This window comes from Hemicordylus capensis, chromosome 4 (genome assembly GCF_027244095.1).
Source record: "Hemicordylus capensis ecotype Gifberg chromosome 4, rHemCap1.1.pri, whole genome shotgun sequence".
Taxonomy (NCBI): domain Eukaryota; kingdom Metazoa; phylum Chordata; class Lepidosauria; order Squamata; family Cordylidae; genus Hemicordylus; species Hemicordylus capensis.
The window spans coordinates 205,022,542-205,048,273 of record NC_069660.1 but is presented as its reverse complement, the minus strand read 5'-3'; the positions used below and the strand labels follow the sequence as shown (position 1 = coordinate 205,048,273).

At 44.9% G+C, this 25,732-nt stretch overlaps 1 protein-coding gene across 2 annotated transcripts in view; it reads right to left on the bottom strand.

Moving 5' to 3' along the window:
* GMDS (GDP-mannose 4,6-dehydratase) overlaps positions 1–25,388 on the bottom strand; it is a 453,328-nt gene extending 427,940 nt beyond the window's left edge. Inside the window, exon 1 of one of the 2 annotated variants that reach the window (XM_053247716.1) lies at positions 24,721–25,388. In XM_053247716.1, the coding sequence (XP_053103691.1) occupies positions 24,721–24,837 (117 nt within the window). In that variant the 5' untranslated portion in view covers positions 24,838–25,388. The remainder of the gene's footprint in view (positions 1–24,720) is intronic. The other variant, XM_053247715.1, reaches the window with a different exon arrangement.
* Positions 25,389–25,732: the final 344 nt, after the last annotated feature.

Genomic DNA, 25,732 nt, shown 5'->3' with positions numbered 1-25,732 from the left:
CTAGCTTTCTGCGTGTCTGTGTCCACACAGGTGTGCCCCCCATCAACTTCACAATGTCTGGACTGATTTGGACCAAGTTTGGTACAGTTGTAGTGGCACACAGGGACACCTCATCGCTGTAGTTTGTGATGATGTCATCTACCCCAATTCAAGGTGGCAGGTGCCTGAACATTTGAAGCGTAAGTGGACTAACTTGTAAAGATGTTAGTTATCAGTTGAAATTACAGTGAAAGGAAAGTAGGCAGATCAGTTCTTACCAGAACCTCTTGTTTATTTTTATTATTGTAACAGCAGCCCCCTGTTGTTGATTGATGCCCTGGGACTCATCAATCCCAGCAGGTATGGGCCAAGGCTGGTCCTAATGCACAGGATACTAAATGGCTAACAGAAAAATACTGAAGCCAAGCAAAATGCTAACAAAAGAAAACAAAAGTTAACCCACCCTTCAAACAGGGAACCTAACCTGTATACATTTATTGAAAAATGCATAAATCAACTGCTGTGGAGAAATCTTCTCCACGGTAAGGCTGTTTAAATTCCATTTACATCAATGGTATTCAAAGCAACCTAACTGCAGAGGGTTGCATCCCTGGACACTACCCTTAATTGCTGATGTTGAATTGGGCATGGGCATCCAAATGCAATTCAGGAAAAAATGGCAGTCAAATAATACTTGCAAATTAAATCACAGTATTAATTTAAAATGGATAAAAATATCATTTGTATTGCATAAATGTATTTTAATACATTAGCACAACTAATTTCCAATCTCTACCCTCTTGTTTCAAAAAGCCAATAATTCAAACAATGAGAGAACATTTAACATTACTTAAGGATTTTGAACATACTACTCATGGTAGCAGCATACTACTCACTTTGCAGCATTCAAATCACTTCACGGTAATTATCTTGGGTTAATCCATGCAACAATCCCATAAGGTAAAGCAGTATGATAGAATCACATAGTAAGAGAGGGTCTTAGAGGCCATCTAGTCCAGTCTCCAGCTCAATGTTTGAAATTCCAAGCTACAGTATTCCCAACAGATGGTTGTCCAGCCTCTATATGAAAACCTCCAGAGAAGGAGAGACAACCTCACTCCTTGGTTATTGGTTCCATTGTTGAATGGCTCTAGCCATTACAAGGTTTATCCCAATGTCCAATTGAAGTCAACCATCCCATAACTGAGCCTTTTGGAAGGGCGGTATAAAAGTTTTAATAATAAATAATAAACTGGAATTCAACTTAAATTTAATAGGCAGCAGAAAACAAGTATTTGCATATTGTCCCCATATTGCACCCGGGAAGCTGAGGCTGAGAAAATGGCTTGCCTAAAGCCACCTAGTGAGTTGATGGCAGAGGTCAAATTTGAACAAAGCAAGCCCTGATTCACATCTCAATTATATGGGAAGGGGCAAAGTTTGGAAGTGAAGAAATTTGTATGACTGGCTTATAAGAGACAGAGGGGCAGCACAGTAGTGTGACAGGTGCAAGTGGGAAAAAGAAAGCAGCTAGGATAAAAGAAAAGTCTCAAGTCAACTAAGACAGTTAAACAGCACACTATTCAACATCCTGTATATACCTAAGGATACCTTAATACCTAAGAAAGCCCTGTTTGCCAGGTTGCCTTATCAGCAGTTTCCTTTTACATACAAGATTATCAAAATTGAGTTTTCTAAGAGATTTTAGTCTGGTGAACCAACCTAGTTGATATTCTTGACCGGCAACAAAATATTGTCATTACAAAAAAGGCAGCTTTCTGAGATGTGGTTCATTATGGAGAGTTGGTCTTGTGATAGCAAGTATGAATTTGCTAAGCAGGACCTGCTCTGGTTTGCATTTGAATGGAAGTCTACATGTGTGAGCACTAAGATATTCCCCTCAGGGGATGGGGCTGCTCTGGAAAGAGCATCTTCATGCTTGCTCTTGATACTCATGCATCTGCAAGACAGATTCTTTATGCCAAAATCCACTGAAAAACATGTGGTTACTTAACATAACTAATAGCCGTTTGATAGCAGACCTAATAGTTCTTATAATGGATAAGCTCTTCCGGGAGTCTTAGAATCTCCTTGTTTCGATGTTTTTAATACAAGGTTGGACAGGCTTCCACTAAGGCTGCTTAAAAGGAATATATATCAAGCCATAGACAAGCAACAGCTGATGCCTATTTTAAGCGAACAGGATAATTTCTTAGCAGACCTAAAAATAGTTTGAAAGGTGTTTGGAAAAAATCAGAAAGGGAACAAATCATTTCTAAATATCTGAAGGGTCACATGTTCAGTCACTCAGGAATGAATTATGATGAAGGTCGTGCAACTTTCAGAGACATATTTTGGTGATGCACAGTGGACCTCAACAGAGAGGGGGAGATGAAGAAAATAACCGCTTCCCCTGCTCAAGCAACAATGCAGCAGTAGTCTGAAATTCATAGTGATGCACGTGTGCCATGCAAGTCTGGATATCCAGCATTGATATCCAGCAAATTCATTAGTAGCAATCAATGAATACCAAAGCAATATTAGGCAGGTTCAGCAATTTCAGAGCTTAATTTAACATTTTTCAGGTGATTATACAAGAAAGTGCATGCGAGGGTACATATATTTTGATATATTGAATATTCCAATAAAAAAAGCTTTCTGCATAAAACTTTGAAATGGTTTCAATATAACAACTAAAGCACATGAAGTATATTTATTTCCCCGCCAATCAAATATTTCAGTTTAACTACTTGGCTACTTTAAAAAACAACTGAGATACAGTGTGGGAAATTAATATGATGCTTTCTTTGTACTGTATATATAAGTCAAATAACATGCCAAATCCGATCTGGTTTTGTTTTGGGTTTTTTGAGGAAAAAATGCAAATGTTATTCAAACAAGGGAAACAGTTTCCAAATCAAAATTTTCCAGAAAACTCACTTATCTGATCTGCATGGAACTCAGAAGAAGTTACACAAAAAGGAAAGAAGCTAATTTGAAGCCTTATTAGCCCGTTAGCATCTGAAGAAATATTTACCTAGCTATCTATGGGGGTGGCAAAAGATAAGGATGCGGGTATTCAGTGGGGATGTGCAAAATGTTTCACGCTCAAAACAAATCACCCTTTAGAATAAGTGGCCTATTTGGAGCTCAAAACAAAACATGCCCATTTGGACTCTCACTGTTTTGAGTGTTTCCTGCACCATTTTGGAGGCCTGATTGGTTAGCTGTCTCCGGCTTCCGATTGGCTTGCTAGCTCCTTGCTTCTTGGTTGGCTTGTCATCATTCAAATCAAGTATTGTCATGGGTAACTGTACCCTCATTGACTGGGTGGAGCAGGGGCATAGCAAGGTTGGCGTGGGCCCAGAAACAAGATTTTAAAATGCCCCACCCCCTTCACTGAAGCTCAGCTCGTGAAGTAAAGAAATCTTAAATGAAGCTGAATAGTGGTAACAAAAAGCATAGTAAAATGTGTGTGTGTGTGTGTGTGTGTGTGTGTGTGTGTGTGTGTGTGTGTGTGTGTAAAACCTATGTGCCACAATAGAACATCATCCTAAATTATTATTTTTAAGGTTTTGTAAATTGTGGACGATGCAAGTCATTTAATGGTACTAGAGAAAGACATGCTGTTCTGGTAGCTCCAGGTCTTAACACCCACATCAATTTCAGAGAATGAATCCAACTGAAGGAAGCCTGGGCGGGTGTGCGGCTGGGGGAGTCAGTCATGTGACTTGCCTCTGCGCCCCCCCCCCAAGGCAGTGGGCCCCCAGACAATTGTCTCCCCTTGCCCTATTATAGTTATGCCCCTGGCGGGGAGGTGGGAAGGGTAGTCAAATGAAGCATTTTCAAAATGTATTTGAGGGACTGGAAGGCCAGAGAACTCTTTCTCTTGTAGTGTGCCTCTCAGAGGAGGAAGGATCAGCAGCACAGAGCAAGACTGGTCAATTGGGGCCTGCCTGTGTGGAGAGAGAAAGAGAGAGAGAGAGAGAGTCTGCGGCTTGTCTGTCTCTCTCTCTCTCTCTCTCTCTCTGCAGTGCCAACATCTTATTTTTTTAATTTTTTTTCTATTTGTTTTTAGTTGCACCAGCAGCCCCAGCGGCTTTAACTGGGTGCTGCTGTGAATGTGAGTGAGTGAGTTCTTCTTCTAGCCAGCCCCCAGTGGCTTTAATAACTGGGGTGCTCGGCTGAGACTTTTTTTTCCTTTTGAAGACCCAAGCTGCACCACCTTTTCTGCTGCTGCTGTGTGCCTTTTTCTATTTCTATTTCGTGAGTGGGGCACCTACGTGCCCTACCGCCATCTGTTGAATCCCAGAATGTCTGCTCAACCTGAGGGCCTCCAACAGAAGATGCCAGTCACCAGAAGCTAAACACCCCAACCTTGGTCAGGTTAGATTTCTTTGAATAGGGCCAAGTTTGGGGAAGGGATTAGGTACTTGCCAGGTACGTAGGACTGTAGGACAGGAAGGGTGGGTTAGGAGACAGGCCACAGTACCTTCAACTTAATCCACTGTTGCTCACTCCCCTCCACCACCACCCCTGCAAAAGCCTGCTTCTTTATTTGGGGGAGTGGGGTAATTTTTCCATCTTCTGTGTGTGTACTACAGAGCTATAGATAGCACTGTGTGTGGCACACACAGCATAAATATGTTGGAACTAGGACCCTGGCAGCATATGCTCTCAGCTGCAATGTCCCACAGTGACCACTGGGGTTTTTTGGGGTCATGGATAAAAGTGCTGGACTCCTCCCCACTTTGTTCTCCTCCATTTTGTCTCTCCAGAAATGGCGGTTTGTTTAGTCTCCCTCCCCTTTCAGCCTTAAGCTCAACTTTCCTATCCTATCCTATCCTATCCTATCCTAAATAAACTAAATAAATCCTTGCTGTTCTTCAAACTTAAAGAACTGTCTCCAGACCTCTTGCTTGGCTGAACTGTCCCCAAACTGGCTTTGCTCTGCTAATGGGAGTTGAACTGCCATTCTTCCTCTACAAAATAGACCACCCCTGACCCACCAATTTTTAAAATAGCCGCCACACTTCTTCTCCCTCGCCCCCCGATCAGAGTTAGGGCTTGGATTTTAAAAACCCCAAGATGTCTGGCAGGGTGCAATGCAGAGCCAGAAGCAAATTAGCTGGCAGAGGGAGGGCTGATGCCGGTCGTGGGCGACGGCGAGAGGGGCCTACTCCCTGAGTCGTCCCCACTGTATGCAGGCTCTCCATCCTGCCACACAGGTACAGTCACTGGTGGTGGCTGAGGAAGATTTAGGAGGGAGGTCCACCTGTCAGGGAAAAATATCTTCCTGTGGCAGTGGAGGTGAGTGTGTCAGTTGCTAGTAGCCCAGCCAGATCACTCTTACCATCCCCCCCAATCCCCCCGGCAGTACAATCTCCAGGTCTGAGATTGCAGAGAAGGAGTAGGAGGAATTCATTCTGCTTCCTGTTCCTAGACCTTCTCAGCCCCAGACTGAGGGCAATAGTGTGGACGGCCCCCAGAAAGAACCAGCAGTCCTAGTACCACTACCACCGAAATGGGGCCAGACCAGATCAAAAAGTAGCATGGTGTGGGACCACATAGGGCGCTGCCTGATGACCCCACCCATGCTGCCTGCATCCACTGCAGGGCACAGATCACCAGGAAGGAGCATAAGTGAATTTTGACATTGGGGATGCTAAAGCACCTGTGACAGCAACACCCGAGGCCCCTGCTGGCAGCAATAGGCCTGGTATGCCCTTGACTCGTGGCAGCAAGGCACCTGCTTCGGCTCCCAAACAGGAGGAGTTGCCTGGGCAGTGGGTGCAGTCAGCAGGCAAGTGGTCTGGTCGCCCAGAGCTTCATCTCATCTCCTAGGCTAGAGCTTCATCTCATCTCCTAGGCTAGCTTAGAGCCCCTGGTGGCTCAGTGGTAAAACTGCCGCCCTGTAACCAGAAGGTTACAAGTTCGATCCTGACCAGGGGCTCAAGGTTGACTCAGCCTTCCAAGGTCGGTAAAATGAGTACCCAGAATGTTGGGGGCAATATGCTAAATCATTGTAAACCGCTTAGAGAGCTCCGGCAATAGAGCGGTACATAAATGTAAGTGCTATTGCTATTGCTATTGCTAGGCTATTGCCAAGACGATGACTTTGAATGACCATCAATTCCAGATAGTGGAGAATGCCGGCATCCACTAGCTACTCCTACTGCTTCCCTCCCTTCAACTATAAAATCCCTCACACATCACCTTCAGCAGGTGACCTGTAGGGATGCACATGCAGATGTTCAGCACTCCATTCTAGGAGTGCCAAACCAGTTCTGGCAACTGGTGTTTGAACTTGTTCAGAGGGGCGGCGGCAGGGGGGGTTACTTTAAGGGGCAGGGAAGGCACTGCCTACCTGCTAGCCCCCGCCCTGCTGCTTCCTCCCACCCCAGCATTGTTCCAATAACTGGGCACAGGGAGCTTCAGGGTGCCTGCTTGCAGCCAGGATCAGCATCGCCACAAAAATGGCTGACACACATGGCAACGCTGATCTCGGCTGCAAGCAGGCACCCTGCAGCCACGCACACCCACTTTTTGGAAGAGCATCGGTGGGGGAGAAAGCAGCAGGATAGGGTCTGGCAAGTAGACAGTGCCTTCCCTGCCCCTTAAAGTGACCTCCCACCCTCCCGGGAATGCATGGAATTGGTTCCATGAACATCCCTAGTGCCCTATATTATCCAGAAACAGGCAGGCAGGAAGGACCTGCAGCAGCAACACCTAGGGGCCCCTGCTCCTGCTGGAAATAACAGGCCTGACCACATAGCAGATATGGTGGCCATTGGTCTCCAGGTGGAAGGATGGCTGTCCGGGATGGCTGTGCCAAACCTTCACTGCAGGTTCATGGTGACCAACAATGGTCTGAACATAGTTAATGCAGCGGAGCGGCTTCAGCTTGTGTCCATTAATTATGTGCTGTACACTCTGAACCTGGTCATGCACTAGGCCTGCACTAGGCCTTTCTAGGGCCAAGGCCAGGCGAGACATCCCCACTGGAGCCACTGTAGCACCAGCCTGCTGCCACCGTGGCTGCTCTTGTGGACAGATTCCACAAGACGGCAGCTTACTTCCACTGGAGTGAAAAGAGTAGGTGGATGCTCAAGGAGAGGCAGTTTGAGCTCGGCTTACCTGAACACTTGATCCCTCATCAGAATATTCCTACCCAGTGGAACCCCACCTTTCTCTTGCTCCACTGCCTGTAGGAGCAAGAGCCAGCCATCCACTGCCTGGCTAGGAGGCGTGGCTTGGAAGTGTGTAACCTGTCCTACCAGGACTGGGTGCTAATTTCTGAGGTGTCCAATCAGGATTATTGCCAGGAGAAGGGTCAAGTTACTGGTTCCGTGGTCTAAGGGTTTCAGAGAAAGTCACATGTCGATATCCAGGCCAGGGTCAGGGATCCAGGAGCAAACAACACAAGGGTTCTGGGAGCTGGAAACTGAATCTATATGCCAGAGCAATCAGTTGAAACCAGCGTGATGCAGAGGGAGCAGTCTGGCTTTATAGATCTTCAAGGACCCACACCAGGTGAAGCCAATTAAGACCCCACACCTGCCTTCGGACTGCAAGTCCAGACACCACCCCTGTCAGACTTTGCAGCCAACTGGCTGCTTGCTTATGTTGCCCAACAAAAGCCTGGCTCAGGCTTTGCCTACTGCAAAAGGCTTTGCCCCTCTTCCTCAAGATGAGGATGGGTCAGCTCCATTGTCAGGCAATGGTCTGACTCAGAGGACTCTGAGGAAACATTGTCTGATTCACAGCCCCCTGAGGGGACCCTCCTGCAGGATCCTAAGGAAGAAGCCCCTCGGACAGAGCACCCAGCTGCTGTAGAACAGCAAGAGGTTGCCAGGGAGCCATTGCTTTCTTCAGATGGGGAGGAGCTGGGACCAAGCAATGGACCAGTGAGCCACGTGGAATGCCGAAGAGAAGGCAGAAAGGAGCAGCGTGTTGGGCAACGTAGAAGCAGCCAGTTGGCTTAAAAGTCTGACAGGGGTGGAGTCTGGACTTGCAGCTCGAAGGCAGGCTGGGACATTAACTGTCTTCACCTGCTGTGGGACCTTGAAGAATTATAAAGCCAGATGGCTCCCTCTGCATCACGCTGGTATCAGCTGATCGCTCTGGCATATAGATTCAGTTTCCAGCTCCCAGAACCCTTGTGTTGTTTGCTCCTGGATCCCTGACCCTGGCCTGGATATCGACATGTGACTTTCTCTGAAACCCTTAGACCACGGAACCAGTAACTCGACCCTTCTCCTGGCAATAATCCTGATTGGACATGGTACTGACTACAATTTATGGACTGGTGATTCTAGGAAGGATAATATCCCTTGTTTCCATCCCCCATGTACCTGACTGCACTTTGGCTGCTGCTAAACACCGGCTTCACTCCTCCACACTTTAGCAGCTGCTTTAATTTAATGCAGGAACATACACCACTGACACCCGTTCCACACTGAACACCAGCCCATCAACCCATCATTATTGGCCATAGTGGTGGCGTGCATGCGTGTGTGCGTGCATCAGCAGCACTAACGGGCAGTCTGAAACAGATCTGGTTTGGGGGCTGGCCAGGGTGGGGAGATCTGCCAGTGGTGTTGCAGTGGGTGGGGGTGACCATGAGGAAGTAATTGCCTTGGCAGGTTGACTGAGGACTGGTGTGGTGGATCAGCTAAGGGGACCCTCGGATGCAACGTCAGAGCATGTTCTGTCCTGCCTATGTGACCAAATGATGAAAGACAAGGCTGTCATTCCCTGAACAGCTGGAAGGACCTCCAGGTTGAAGAGGTCAGGCAAGCCCAGAAGAGGAGGCTGGGTTGCAACCAGGAGTGGGGAGTACTGGAACGCCTACTGCCACTGAGCACCCTAGCAGCAGCATCACCGCCACTTCCCAGTCCAGCAGCATGGAATCCTTGGCAGGGCCAAGGGAGCCAGTAGTTCTGCCTCAGCGTTCTTGCCAGGGGTATGTATGAGAGGCGCCCATTGAGCCCTGCATCAGTGCTGAGAAGTGTGTTCTGCAGTATCGGCAGGAGCCAGGGGCAGGCCAGGAGATGGAGCCGATCCAGTTTTGGGCAACCTATAGCCAAGTCTGGTTGGACTTTACAACAGTTGCTGGACAGTTCCTCTCATGTCCTCCAAGCAGCATCCAGAGGAAGAGAGTATTCTCCATAGTCTGGGATTGCTTACACCTGGATGACCATGGTTGGTGATGTGTTGACACCCCTTCGCTCACACCTGGATGCCAACTTTGTGGAGTGGCTTGTCTTCCTGAAGGCCAACCTTCCCCTGATGGGCTATCAGTGACTCATTGCCACTCCCACCCACTGCAACACCATCGGCAGTTCACCCCACCCTGGCCAACGCCCAAACCAGATGGGGTGGTTTGCCCATTCTGCCCATTAGTGCTGTTGATGCATGCACGCCACCACCATGGCCAATGATGAGATGATGGACTATTGCCCTGGCCCATGTGTCAGGCTGTCAGCCATGGCCCAGCACCAGTCTGAGGCAATGGTGTTATCCAGACACAGGCAGGCAGCAGTGTTGTGGCATAGGATATACAAATGCTGGAGAAGAAGAGTTCTTCTCATGGTAAGGGTCAGCTTTTTGTTTGTTCTTAGACCACTGGTTCATCTAGTTCAGTATTATCTACAGTACTCTGTGCTCCTGTCTCTCTGAGACTGGCTGGCTGGCTTGATTTTGTGGTTTTTCTTGTCAGCACTGAGTATAATATGATATGCTGCTCTAACAATCTGGTTTTGCTGGATCTCAAATTGACAAAAACAGAACATGGGTGCCTACCTTTGAGTTGTGGGGGTGGGTGGGTTGTGTGATATAGTGTTGTGGTGAGAAATGGACAGTGGCAGATATGTGTGTGTAAGACATTTCTTGGCAATTTCTGTGATTAGCTCCACATCTAGCCTTGAGACTACTTGTTCTCTGATCTGCTCTTCAATCTGCACTGCAAGATGTACTCAGTCAAAACATGACTGAAATTGCTCTACTTTAGCGTATGCCTATGCTTCCTGCTATGAGTGTGTGCTGCTATGGCAGCTGTTGCAATGCTACAAAGTAATGTAAAGGAGTCATAGTTGTGTGTGAGAGAGCAACTTGTGCCTGTAATGCTATTATAGCTCAGTGGGAGATACCTATATCAGGCAGCAGCAATAAAGGACGATGCTGAAAGGCATCATCTCATACTTTGCTGGAGATAGCAATGGTAAACCCCTCCTATATTCGACCAAAGACAACCACAGGGCTCTGTGGTTGCCAGGAGTTGACACCAACCCAACGACTCGAGAACACACTTTACTGTGGCTGGCAGTGGATTCTGGGTCAGCGATTCCTTTTTTGGCTATTTTTGGAATGTGTTTGAAATGTGTGTTCTCTGTTGGGATGCTTCTGCAGTGTTTTTCAAGGCAGGGTTGCAAAATTGTGCACTCTGTTCCCTATGGCCATAACAAGCAATGGGGCAACTTGAAACACCCCATAGGCAGTTCCTAGAGACACAAAATTAGGTTGGGTGGTAGGGCATGATGGGTGATACCTACCGCCCAACCCACAATAGAAACGGGCAAGCAGCCGATTTTTAACAAAATTAACCTTTCCCCCAAACCCCATCAGATCCTATGGGGGAAAGTTAATTTGTTAAATCAGCCACTTGCCCATTTCTTTTGTGGGTTGGGTGGTAGGTAGCACCCATCATGCCCTATCACCCAGTCCACTTTGGTGTCTCTAGGAACTACCTATGGGGTGTTTCAAGTTGCCCAGCTGTTCCTTGTGGCCGAAACTCAAAACGTTTCGAGTTTGTTTTATCAAAACAGCTGGCTCTGCTGCTGTTTCAATGAAACATTTCTAGTATTTTGCATTTTGTTTCAGCCTCAAATCAAAACACAAAATCTGTTTCATGTACAGCCCTAGTATAAAGTTACATGTTTGAGCTATGAGAAGCCTATTGCTCAAACTAGGAAACTACTCTTTATAGCAAACCAAAACAGAAAGAGTAAAACATTGCACAAAAGAAAAATGGGGGAGGAAGTGCAGCCATGAGCGCAAGGCTTCTCATTTCTCACTTACATAATGTGAAACTCTAAATCTAGTGTTACTTCTGATCCACTGGGTATTTACTGGAGGAGAGGAGAGCTGGTCTTGTGGTAGCAAGCATGACTTGTCCCCTTAGCTAAGCAGAGTCCACCCTGGTTACATATGAATGGGAGACTTGATGTGTGAGCACTGAAAAATATTCCGCTTAGGGGATGGAGCTGCTCTGGGAAGAGCAGAAGGTTTCAAGTTCCCTCCCTGGCTTCTCCAAGATAGGGTTGAGAGAGATTCCTGCATGCAACCTTGGAGAAACCGCTTCCAGTATGTGAAGAAAATACTGAGCTAGAAAGACCAATGGTGTGACTCAGTATACAGCAGCTTCCTATGTACTGTGCTCAGACAGACCTAGAACACAAGTTAAATGAGTATGGACATAAGACTTCGTGCAAGTTGACAAGCAAATGAATACTTTCCATTCAAGGTGGCTGCACAGTTGATGAACATTACAGGCATATCTCCATATTTTCAGAACCTCTGCAGTTAAACAGAAGGATAACAGCAAAAAACACAGGCATATCCTGTATACCATATTGAAGGATTGTCCTTGCTACCAGATGCTATGGAGACTTTTAAAACACTTTGTTCTACTCATTACCTACATAGTACAGTTAGGAAGTGAGGGAAATCAATGAAAACAAGTCTCAAAATACACACAATTTATATCTACACTACAATATCAAGTGGAAATTTGTCTACACTAACTCAATCGCAGGAAGTCAGACATAATATATCTTATTTTCAGCCAGTACAGCAGTTCCTGATGCTAAGGCTACTGAAACTGGGGCATACAACTGGCACAGACGTGTTGTTTTTTTAATGGCAGTGATTTCAGAAATAAAATAGAACCTTTATCATTTCCCTTACCAAAACATTCATATTCTCTCTCTCTCTTTCACACAGACACACACACGTGCTGCTTTGCCCTTTCTATGGTCACAGAAAGTTTGTGCCAACCTTTAAAGCAAATCGTTGAAGATATTTAGTGATAAACATATCTGATCTTCTACAAAACTATTTTTTAAAATATCACTGTTCACTTTACTGATATCTGGTTACTAAGGTGATTTTGTATATTAAAAAATTAAGATTGTGGTTTGTTTGTTTTTAATGTTACTTGTGTTTGTGTTCATCTCCAAATATCTTGAATGACTTGCTTTAAAGATTGCTACAAATTTGGTGTGATCATAAAAAGGGCAGGGTTGATTTTATTATTTAAATAACAATTTAAATTGCTTTGCAGAAGGACTCTATTCTAATGATTTAAATCACTTGTCAGGAAGATTCTAATCATTTTATAGTAAAAGTACATTCTTGTTGTCTAATACATATTCAGAAAGATGTAGGCTTCATTTTCAGAAGTTAGGGACACACTTCTCCTAATGCTGTTTTATTCAGGCAGCCAGGCCTTGCATTTCTTTGTTGCACTGTTTCCATTTTGCATGCTTCCCTGTCTTACCCACAGGTACAGGTCTTGCCACAGGTACAGGTCTTAAAATGGCAGTGGCCATTAAACACACACACACCCCTTTACCCATACATGTGGTATTGGCATGGAGAACCTTTATTTTGAAGTCCAGGAAAGATACATGTTACAGGCTAGGAAAAGGAAGGGTTCAAAAACTCACGTACATGAGAACCCTGCAAACAGGTCTCATGTGTCTGCAGAGTCACGTTGATGCCTAAGGCTGACTTTCTGTATTAAAATTGTCTTAGCCTTCCTGAAACTGATAAATCAGAAGTCCCTTTGCCTGTCTCAGTTTGCTAAACACTGATTGCATTCCTTCCTGCATTCCTCAGAAGCACATTCACCAATTTGATCCCCCAGTTTTATTTAGTTTCTAGGCAAACAAAAGCCCACATTTCTAAAATTCACCTGGGTGACTGTCCTGGCAGGAAAAGCCCATCACCTGTCTGGTGCCAAGATTGGCACATTAACATATTTCTTACTCAAACTTTATCTCCTTGTCCCACCCTTGGAGGACCCAGGAACCCTGGAATTTTCCAAATGCATGGTTCCAACCCTATTTAAGGAGACATTTCTCTCACTTGCCTTCCAGACCTAACCCCAGGTTCAGGACTCCATACAGTCCAACTCTTCAGCAGATATGTAAGAAGATCCATCATCCTGTCATCCCCATTTCTCTGGGGATTTTTATTGTTTTCCTCCCCCTAGACCCCCTTCCCTATCCCATATATGAGAGGCTATGTGTGGTTGTATAGAATTAGACTGCTAGGAATAGGTTAAGGGGATTTAGGTTTTGCCCCCTTCCCCCCCCCCCCCGCAAAGATTTTTGTTTCCTTTTTTGTATTTTTTCTTTCTCCTATTTTTAGTTGGTAGGGGAAGGGGGTCCCAGCACCTTCCCCTGGGGTGAAAGCATGCCCGGTCTCAGCCAAACCTCATGAGCAGAACTGTCCATTCAGAGCTGGATTTCATCTCAGATTCCTCTTGTGCATCTAAGACAGATCCTGCTTTGGAGCAGACCACTCTCATGAGAGTACCTGGCCATAGAGACACAAATGCAGGCTAGAGAGCTTTTACCACCCAGCCCAGTTGAAAGGTTCCATCCAAATTCCAGGGAAGGGTCCCTCAGCAACATCTCTCTTGGTCCCAGAGACTGCCAAGAATGGAAGCACACCTTCTAAGAGTCTGGTCTTCCCATAACACAACCCCATGGTTGGTTCTGCTGTTCATGGTCACCTGGCTAGCCAGGGACCTCACTAATCCCCAGGTGCCCCGTGGTGGCTGGTTTGCATCCGCCGCAATGTCAGGCCCAGCTGGTCCTGATCAGGCCCAAATGTAGGATAAATCCCTGATCTTTTCTAATCTGCATGCCCGAAACTGCTCAGACACCTGAAGCAGCCCAGATCCCTTGGAAGTCCAAAATGGTTGACTGGAAAGGAGAAAGGAAGGAACATGAGTTCTGTTGTTAACCAGAGGTAGCGGGGGGGCCTATAGTTGGAAAGGCGAGATAATCAGTCCTGGACCTTCTGGTCTGACACCCGGTGTCTTCCCCCAGGATTCCTAAGCACATTCTCAGGTCTGGTTCCCCCACCTTTATGTACAGGCATACCAGAGAATCTGAACTCCATTGCTAACATCAGAGAGTCCCATGATTAGCCATATACATGAATTTACTTTGATTTACTCATGGTTTTTATTAATGACAAGTGTTACACTTTAGAAGATCAATGTTTGACTCGCGTGTACACCTGTCACATGGGAATGCCCATTTACCCTTCATTTTCAATTTCCCTTAATAAGATTTTGCTATTGGACTTCTGCTAATTGTCTCTAACTCCCCTGCCAGCTTCTGATCCGGCGGGGTGTGTGTGTGTGTGTGGAATCCCTCGTAACCCAAGAACATTGTTTAAATATTCCAAATGGGGTATCTTTTATAGCCTGCTGCCATGATAGGCATTTCCTTTCTACAATACTAGGGATGTGTGAACTAGCTTGAGCTCTGGGGCCATTTTCAAGGCTGCTGCACATGTGCATAGGCTATTTGCGTGCCCAAAGGCCGACAAGGCGCAAAAATGGGGTTAAATGGCCCAAAGAACACTGAGAGGGAGGCCAGCGGTGGGAGGGGGACCTTAGGAAACACACCTGCCACCACAGCAGCACCCACCCAGAGGTGGCTGGACCCGGCCATAAATTTGTTGTTTTTTTTTGTTTTATTAAGTTTAACTTATAGAACTCCTCTCATCGAGCCAGGCCCAAACCAGTTCAGCCTCGAGCCAAACTGGGGCCTAGCTCGAGATGTACAGAACCAAAGTGGGCTCCACAGTTCTGTTGTGGGTAAGCCGAGGGGCTTACCTCCCTACCCTGGTTCGGGTCTCTTGGTTAGGTAATTTGCCAGACACCAGTATCAGAGTTTCAAATTAAACTTTATTGCAATGACACAGAACTCTCAAGAAAGGCGGCCACGCCCAACCTTAGGGCAACATCCTCTATATATAGCATATCATTTATAATTTATTCTTGCATCTGCGCAGTTTAGCTCAACTGGTTCCTACAGGCCTTGATTTGCTGAGACAGTTTCTCATGTTTCCCCCTTCTCCCCCCTCCCTCCCTCGAGGAAGAGCAGGCCTGTTTAAGTTTCACTTTTGCCTGGCGAGTTGGCCTTGAGCTTCGTCTCAGCCCCAGCAAACTGGTCAGGTGCTGTCTCAAAGAGATAGATGGAACAAAGAGTTGATTGTTAACTTAATCTCACACCAACTTGAGCACGAGAACTAAAGCAGGGCGAATATTTTTGTTAAAGCATGTTTTACAGAGCAATCACAAATCCCATCAGCGCAAGCAACCATCACGTATTTCATCTTTTCTCTAACAGTTCCACGCAGAGAATACACTCAAAAAAGTTCCTCAGGACTGCATTACTCTGTTCATTTTTGTTTTCACTTTCTATTCCCCTCCCCTATCCCTTGCATTTATATCTAGACTCCTCCTCTTTGCTCAGATCCAATCCATCCCCACAAATCCTCCATTTATTGACCTTCTTTGTCCTTGCACTTTTGGGGAGGTGGGAGGCAGGGGCTTGATATTGTGTGAGTGTGTGTGTGTGTGTGTGTGTGTGTGTGTGTGTGTGTGATTTAGCATATGTTTATACCGCCCAAAACTTACGTCCCTGGGCGGTTTACAACAAGTAATGTACACCACCTGCAAAATAGGACTGATCAAGTCTGTTATCTCTCACTCTCATATGCTGATGTTAATATGTTCACAGAATATAATTAGAAGTTATGATTAATATTCATGATGAAATCTTTGACCTAGGTTCTTTATGATTTTTTAAAAATAAAATCCAATTTAAATTCTAAAAATCTGTTTTCTTTAATTAATTTTTATCAAACTTGGAAAAGGGCAGTCTGGCCCTGAATGTTTGTTTTAAGCTATAGAGAAAACAAGTAGGGGCATGACAATAAGGTTCAGGACTGCAGTGCACAGGGGAGTTTGTCCTACCTTAGCACAGTCCTAAAACCACAACCCCCCCGAAGCTGCTATTCATCCCAGAAGGAAAGCTTCCGTTGTTACAAAGGCTTAAATATTATCTTCCCGCATATAATACTACTTATTCCAATGATCCTCCTCCCAGCTAATATTCAGCTAAAACAAAACAAACACACACATATAGTTTGGCCCTTAAATGGTTCTTCAAATTTTATCTTAGAATGTTATGAATAAAGAGCACACATACATGAAGATGTATTAAATATATAAAACTCCCAGATTCCAAACAGACTCTTGGATCAGAAACCAATATTGTCTATTACAGTATTATGAAACCTTATCCAAAGGAAATTACAATTAAAACTTTCCACATACTACTGTCATTGCTTTAGCATTTTTTAAAACAAAATAAAAATGCCAAATAAATAGCTTCCATGGCAACCCAGAGAACCATGTAGATGTACTTTTCTAAAATGCATTTCAACATACTGGATCTGGGGGCCAATCAAGAGTTTCAAAATGTCACATGCCATAGCATTGCCAAAGATATACAGATGCTGATCTGACCAACAACCAGAATGGAAGACCAACAGGAGCCTCAAGTAAGAGAAGGGGAAACAGGTTAAAGAATATCAAGCAGAAGTTGGTAAGGGAAAGAATTATCAATGTAAAAAGACATGAGCCCAATCAGCAATTCAATAGAAGTGTCTTTTAAGGACAAGACCTTGTGGTATTATCAATTTTAACAGGTGTCCCCCCCCCAATTTTTACAAGGCAAATAAAACGTGTATACCTACAAACAAAATTAATACTTTGGTAATAGTTTGCTGTAATGTGGCCTGTTTAATTCAAGGAGACACACAGGATAGCCCAGCTCTGTGAAAATGCAGGGAAAACATCCACAGAGCAAACACTGCTAGTTAAATTGCTATAAAACCAAATGACCACCCTTTGCATAATTATTATTCCAGGTAAGCATCTGTAGTTGGTCTGTGCAAAGATTGGTAGGTCTTAAAAAGTCATTTGTACATTATAAATTAACACTTGGGATGAGCAAGTTTAGAGTTTTAGTAGCTATACTGACCCCAGAATAAGAGACACAGCATGCAAGGCAACCTAAAAACAAAAACAAATGCATCCAAGAATACCACTGTCTAGAAGGATTAATCTGCTCTGATGACACCAATGTATGTGAGATTATTAGATTTTGCTAACATCTCAGTGGTTTCTCAGACTGCAGTACATTTACTTCAAATTTAATGAGAACCACTGAAAAATGAGTCAGCCCATATCCACATAGCCCTATACTGAGTTCCCTTTGTTGATATCATGCTAGAGGAAGACAGTACATGCAGAGGCGTATCTAGGGAAAATAGCGCCTAGGGCAAGCACTGAAATTGTGCCCCCTGTCCAGATATCTGACACCCATCTTTTAGATAACTTTACTATAATATCAGCTGAAAAATATAAGTCAAGCTCGTTAATCTTTTAAAATTTCAAAAACTATTTAGCAGTGGATGTAGCCAGACCAAAAAATGCTGGGAAACTACCAATTTCAGTATGCTAGGGCTCATGAAATACCCAAATACTATTTGGAGGTGTACTTGGAAAACTAAACAGAAGTGCCTATCTAATTCTCTACTGTGCATTGTAGCATCACTATTACATCAGTTTAAAAAATAAATGGAGAATTTGGCTTTTCCCAGATACTCTGGAAATAATTAAAGGATATGCAGAGTAAACTGTGTCACTGTTTGGAATATATTCTAGTATTTCAGAAAGACAGTTAAAATGAGAGAAAGAGAGCAAGAAACTCCCAGTGGGCCTTAATACTAAGGATTTCACACTGATTCAAAGACTAACTCACCATTAATAGCCATATTGTTAAGACACCACATTTAACTCACTTATCATAAGAAGCAAAGAGCAAATGAATACAATCCTAGCTCATAAGCTTCAGCTCTGTATTCACAAGTCCTGATTCTCTGTACATAGTGCCAAACTGAATATGTGTACAGTGATTTATATTATATTAAATTATTATTTTTTAACCAGTAGCCCCTTCGGGGCGCTTCCTATAGGCCTTGGGCGGGGGGCATCTGCAAAGGTTACCCCTCCCACCACTGGCCTCTATGGCCTCACAGAGACCATTTCAGCATGTGCTGTGGCCATTTTTTAAAAATAATTGGTTGTTTTTTTTAAAAAAAAATGGCAGCTGAAAACAAAATGGCCACTGTGCATGCTCAAATGGCCTCTGTGAGGCCTTGCATGGCCTAGGGCCTCACAGAGGCCATTTGAGCATGTGCAGTGGCCATTTTGTTTTTGGTGGCCAGTTTGTTTTTTTAAAAAAATTTTTTAAGAATTTGCACACACCCCTTTCAAGTGGCGCCCAGGGCACGTGCCCTGCCTGCCCTACCCTAGATATGCCCCTGAGTACATGGCTTTTTAATACATATTTATAGACAGAAACTTCAAGGGGAAAAAGTCAGCCAATTTTACAGGCCTTACACATAACAGCTAAAACAGAAGCACCTGGCTTATTATAAAGCCTTGGTTAAAAGCCCTGATCAGGTTCTTCCCCAGGAGGAGAAACAAGATTTAACAGTGGATACACATGAACAAGCATTCCATGGAGAAATTCAATGGTTTAGCTTTTGCAGAATGCCCTTTATGAATCTTTGTCCTCAATCAAGTTGAAAGTTTTATTCTTGACTTTGCAATGTGCAAGAAGGTTGATTTTTAGCTCCAGCAGTTATAACACCTGCTGATAAGAACGCAATCAGCCAAAGTTCTCTACCACATATTTTAAAGTGCAACATTCGAGGAGACGGTTAGGATTGTGATCCTAATCACCCTTGCTTGGAAAAAGAATTTCCCTAAACACAACACATTTCTTGATACAGTATTGTTCCAGACCACCATAAAGAAAAGCTTCTTCAAAAGAAACATATCCTTTGGACCCTTCAGTTACCCTCAGCTGCTACTGGGTCCCTTAGTGTCAGGGAGCAGGGTGGTTGTTTAGCCACCTTAATCCCTGTCTTCTCTGGCCTTTTTGCTCTCCAGCTATTTCTTGGATGGTCACACCAGGTGTTTACAGCCTGGGCTTGTCTGCCTTCCATCTCTTCCTCATCATTGGTTGCACCTTTAAGTGGTCTTTGACGGTCATTGCAGACCTTAGGAAACATAGGAAACATAGGAAACTGCCATATACTGAGTCAGACCATTGGTCTATCTAGCTCAGTATTGTCTTCACAGATTGGCAGTGGCTTCTCCAAGGTTGCAGGCAAGAATCTCTCTCAGCCCTATCTTGGAGAAGCCAGGGAGGGAACTTGGAACCTTCTGCTCTTCCCAGAGCAGCTTCATCCCCTGAGGGGAATATCTTGCATTGCTCACACATCAAGTCTCCCATTCAGATGAACCAGGGCAGACCCTGCTTAGCTATGGGGACAAGTCATGCCTACTACCACAAGACCAGCTCTCCTCTCACCTTGTAAGAGGGTGAACCCCTGCCTTGCACAAGCACATCTTACCAGCCAGCGCTCTTCCTGCTTTGTTTGTTCCCTCCCCTCTGACTCCAGCCCATCTCTCCTGCTCAATTCTGATAACCGACAGCCCATCTGTCTCCTCCCTGACCACACCACCTCAACCACAGGGGCAAGGTCACATCCAGCTATAGTACACTGGGGCCATTTAAGAGATATAAACTAAAAAACAAAATAATTTCCAAAACCTGCCATGTGAAGCGGCAGGTTATGTTGTCCTAAATCTGTACTGCAAGTAATCTCTTAATCTAACACATACAAAGGCTATGACAAACACTTGTGGGTGGGAAAGCAGTAATAAAATGCACTGTGGAGCATTCCTGGAGTGGACAAACTAGTTTGGTCAAAAGCTCATTACACACCAACCATCTTAAATACGTATATCCCTACCAAACGTTCAGATTATTCATCTTTGTCAATCACCACCACCCCATTCAAATAGAAGAGATTGCATAAAAGGAACTCATATGAATGACCATTGCTAAATATATTATACAACATCTCTATCATATCCTTTAACCTTTGTTAGCTGACTTTTTGACTGCCAAAAATTGCAAGTATTCGTGTATCTTCTAATCTCACAAGCCAAATTTTATTTGGCTCTAGGAGCCAGACTGCCCTCTGTTTCATAGGGAGTGTGGGCTCACTGCTCATCCCCAGCAATGCCGTCTACTCCACAGAAGGGCAGATGCTCCACCTTCCTTGCCCACTCCCCCTCCTGGTTGTGACAGTCCATTGCCTGCTTCAGCCAGACAGACACGAGCAGGAAAAGAATGGAGCAGACTGCCCTCACTTCGCTTGTTCATCTTGGTTGCATCAGTTACTTGCCTGGCTCAGGTGCCACACTTAAGTTTTGCAATGCTATGATGAGCCAGCACAAGGGAACTGTTGGGTCCCATTTTGAAAAACCAAGACAAACTACTACAATCCTGAGCATGTTTACTCAGCCAGTTTCCACTACATCCAATAGATCTTATACCCTTATAAGCATGCTTAGAACTGAAACTTAATTTGTCTAAAATAGTGAATAGCTGGCCTGTGCAAGTTGGAAATTCAGGAATTCTGACATCGGAATTGCCGGCCCCTACCACCAGGAGGCATCACCCATTTGAGAGGTTCTGAATGGGACTACAGTCCCCAGAAACCCGTGGGTCCTCCCAGCAGCCATGTGGGCTCAGGAACATAGGAAGCTGCCATATATTGAGTCAGACCATCGGTCTATCTAGCTCAGTATTGTCTTCACAGACTGGCAGCAGCTTATCCAAAGTTGCAGGCAAGAATCTCTCTCAGCCCTATCTTGGAGAAGCCAGGGAGGGGACTTGGAACCTTCTGCTCTTCCCAGAGCAGCTCCATCCCCTGAGGGGAATATCTTACAGTGCTCACACTTCTAGTCTCCCATTCATATGCAACCATTCATATGCTTAGCTAAGGGGACAAGTCATGCATCACTCCCTGCCAATCCACCCCAAACTCCTAAACACTGCTGTGCTGCCCAACCACACCCGTGTCAGTGCTGGGAAACCCCCACCACCAGTGGGCTATCCAGGGAACTTGCCTTGCACTCCAAAACTTCCTGATGGAAGGGGCCGGGAATTCTGATGTCAGAATTCCCGAATTTCTGACTTGTACAGGCCTAGTGTATAGCTCAATTCTTCCTAAAACAATATTATTGATTTAGAAGTATTACTATTCAACTATGTAGCAACCAGAACCTCCTATAAATCCACCATTTGTTATGGACACCTACAAAGACAGCATTTGACAACATAATTCAATCGGCTTGGAAGAAATTCAAATTGTGGAACAAAGGCAAACGAGCAGATGACAGAGTAAAAACAGTATTGTTAAATTTGTTTCTTCTCCAGTTTTTAGAAATAAGAATATAATCCTCTTCTTCCCTTTATCTCTGCCATTTTATAGGCAGACTCAAGTTTCCCCACTGTGTAACATGGAATTTACAGCTAACCATGCCTCTCTGATGAATGTACCAGTAAGTCATCTTTTCAAAGCCCTGTCTGTTCATGGTTATACTTTGCAATTTTAGGTGTATACTTTAAAAGTATTAGATATACATCTGAAAAACATGCAAGAAGCCCTTAGACTCAAAATTAAACACTTGAGTCTATGCATTTCTGAATAGATATCCTTCTGCTCCAATGCAAGTCTACAATGCCTATTATAATATTGAGAATCACTTTCTGCTGCTCAACATCCGGTACATTTCCTGCATAATTCAAACAATGTAGGTAATAAAACATTGTTAAAGATCTGTAAATGTTGATTCTATTATGCAGAGAGTAAATAGCCAATCCACAGCTCGCAATAAGACAGACAAGTAGTTATTCAAACAAAGGAGAGTGTTCTTTTTAGAAGGAAGTTATTTTACTTCCTTGAGTTAGGGATGATAACAACCAAGCTGTAATCAGTATTAGAATCAGTATTAATTCCAAGCTGGAATCAGTTTTAGCTGGAAAAGGTACAGAAGAGGGCAACCAAGATACAGGTACAAGGTACAGAAGAGGGCAACCAGGGACCTAGAGCACCTTGCTTATGAGGCAAGGCTACAACACCAGGAGCTATTTAGTTTAGAAAAAAAGACAACCGCAGCGAGACCTGAAAGAGCTCTATAAAATTATGCATGGTGTGGAGATAGTTGATAGAGAGGAAATTCTTCTCTCACACACACATAAGACTAGAACATAACACAATTCCCATGAAATTGATTGCCAGGAGATTTAGGACCAACAAAGAGAAGTACTTTTTCAAACAATGCATAATCAATTCGTGGAATTCTCTGCCACAAGATGCGGTGACAGCCAGCAACCTGGATGGCTTTAAGAGGGGTTTGGATAACTTCGTGGGGGAGAAGTCTATCAATGGCTTCTAGTCGAAGGGCTACAGGCCACCTCCAGCCTCCAAGGCAGGATGCCTCTGAGTACCAGTTGCAGGGAGTAACAGCAGGAGAGAGGGTGTGCCCTCAACTCCTGCCTGTAGGCTTCCAGTAGCATCTGGTGGGCCACTGTATGAAACAAGATGCTGGACTAGACGGGCCTGCGCCTGATCCAACAAAACTGTTCTTATGGATACTGAGAACAATGCTCCTTCTGTCTAATTGAAGGGCAGTGTCCAGGGGGAGTTGCACAGCTTACCAGATTTTAAGGAACATCTTATTCCAGAATGCCCATAACTTATGTCCATTATTTCCCACAATGGAGCTCCAAACTGTACTATGTTTTTGAAACACTCTGCCAACCTCAGATAGCCTCAGTTATTCCCAGGGAGATTACCAGGCACATGGGGGATGGGGGGGGAGAGAGACAGACAATGGAAGTTAGGTCACTTTCTAAACATCTTTTTTGTGACTTGGCCTCCACAGCAAGATGATGCTGCACCTAAAAATCTACCACTGTTGGGAAGCAAAACAGGTATGGTCACAACTGGAAGACCCAGAAGATAGAGAGTCAAGGAAACCTTATTATAGAACACATAGTGTATCAGTGAAGAATGAAATACAAGCTAGAACTCCTGCATCTTTAATAATTAAATAAAAGGAAAAAGGCATTTTAAAATCTTGTCTCTGGGCCCACTCCAACCTTGCTATGCCCCTCTCCCCATCCATCCTCAGCTGCCCATCCATGATATTAAGATGATGATACTGATAGCCTACCTGACAAGGTTGTCTGGAATGTGGAAATTATGTATCTGAACCCCACTTTTTTATTAACCCTATTCTTTATGAATGCTAAGAGGTGCATTCATATGCAAGGTGCAGGTATAAGGTATTAACATATTACAGCTTTTGGAATCTCTATCATTTAGATTATTTATAGCACAAAACTATGTAATCAGAAGTGCCTTCATACTAAATGAAGCTTTCAAACAACAATGTCTATTATTTTCATTATTTTTTGGCCAGTTGTGTACAGATTACATTGTGTACACTGTATAATGAACCGATCTCCATGGGTTTCATTCATTTAAATGGTCCTTCAGAAATTAAATGCATTCCAACAGCCCTTCAGAAGGAAGCAATGAGTTGCAACGGGCAGCAATGAGTTGCACCTAGGTAATTTTGGAGCCTGGACTAAAGGCTTTTGGAGCCCCACCCCCCGCCACCTGCAAGTTAAGCATCATCCCCTTAAACATACACACACACACACAGTGACACGCACAGTATGTTTAACACGTGGGTTCTTGAGGGCACAAACAGCAACTGAACTCACAAGAATGTAAGAATAGAAAATAGGTTTATTTATGCAAATATGCATTAGCAGAAACATTCCAACAAACAACTTAACATATTCCCATCCCACATATTTCTTTCCCCACTCCCCCTCTGCCTCTAAAGCACTTGGCACAGATCACAATCACATTCAGCCACCCGGCAGAGTGCAGGCCAACAGTGACTACACCACCCAGGACAGACTAAAGAGGATTTGGGGGCCCCCAAGGGGTATGGAGGCCCTGGACTTCAGTCCCAAAGTCTAGAGGTAAGAGCGCCATTGGCAATAGGCATTTACAGTCATTCATTTAGTATGTTCTTTTAATAGCTGTACTGGGAACAAGTTACCTGTGCCATAGTATACTTACCAACCCTAAATGCAGCATGCCTGAGGATTGCTACACACATTCTTGTGTGGAATATACAGTTTGTAAGAATTATTAGGCGTGTTGCACATGAAATAGGGCATATGATGAACCTATAAAGTTGTTTGCCAAGTGTACATGCAGCATGAGGAATTAGACATGGGATGGGTGAGCTTGTGGTGAAGCATGTTGTATATAAAAGACAGCCTAATCCCGAGCATCTCCAGTTGTATTTCAGGTAGTAAATCTGGGAACTTGCCAATTAGTAGTCAATTGCCAGGGACCCTTGACAGCAGGCAATACAGATGGGTCAATGGCACTTTATATCCTTATCCCATACTCCTAAGCAGGCTTACTTAGAAGCCATTCCAATTGTGCAAGTGTACCTAGCTCTTATCAATGAAGTCAATGCTACACAGTCAACGTATGAAGCAGGTGCAAATTCCAAGAATACTTGTTCTTGCCTTGAGACACACACTTCCTCCCCCCCCCCTTCAGCTCAACAAGGCTGACACTTAAATGACACTTCGATCACAGAGACAGGCCAGTCAGGTCACTCACCTGGCCAGTGATGCCAGTGATCAGGGCCACTCTCCTGGTGCTCATGTCTCCACAGTTCTCCGTTGGCAGCTCACCGCTCGGGCAGGTGTCTTCCTGGTGCCGATGATGATATGCCATAGTCCTGGGGGGTGGGGGGAAGGGCTGCAGGCGTCACTGCTGCTGTGGCAGAGAGAAAGGGAAAGGAGCGCAGCGAGTGGCTGCTGAGCTGCACGGGGAAGAGGGTGTGTCGGCTGCAGGTGCTCTAGCAGGAAGATGGGTGGTAGGCAGAGGGGAGCGCAGCCTCAGGTGCAGGAGAGTGACAGCGCCGCGTGCAAGAATAAGCGGGAGGAGACATAACCTGCAATGTGGGGCTCTGGCGGGTGGGCTGTTATTAGACAGCTGCTATTGCCCTTGCCATAAGTGTCAGTGCATTTCCGTGTTCTCTTCCTAAGTAAGTTTCTTCTTCTCCCGCCCCAGCCAGCTGCTCCTTCAAAGGAGCGCGCTCTTCTGGTACGCGGATGTCTCTCTCAAGCTCCTCCCCCTCCCTCCAGGGCGCGCTCTGTGGCCGATAGAGATCTACAGCAATCTCCTTTAGCGCACGCGCGCGCCCTTTAAAGTCTCACGCTCCGGATGTCGGCCCTCTCCTAGCAACAAAAATAACAGCAGTGCACGCGCCGGCTCGCGAGCCCCGCAAGAAGTGGAGGAGGAGGAGGCAGAGAAATAGGGCGCGCTGGCCCGATGGTGCTCTCTGTTTCCGTTTCTTGAGAAACAGCGGCAGCGCGTTTCACCAGCCAATCAAAAGAGACGTCACTTTCTTGGTGGGTGGCTCTAGCTTTGCAATTTAAAGAGACAGGACGCCTCGAGCAATAGAACATTGTGATAGAGGGTTTGCGGGGCGGCGACTGGATGATGTGGCAAAGCAAGAGAGAAGGAGGAGGAGCACCTGAAATGACGATACTGAGTCTCGCAGAGGCTGGTTTGAAAGCAAGGAAGCCGACTTCCTGGATTTTAATGGTGTAGAAGAGGAAATCAA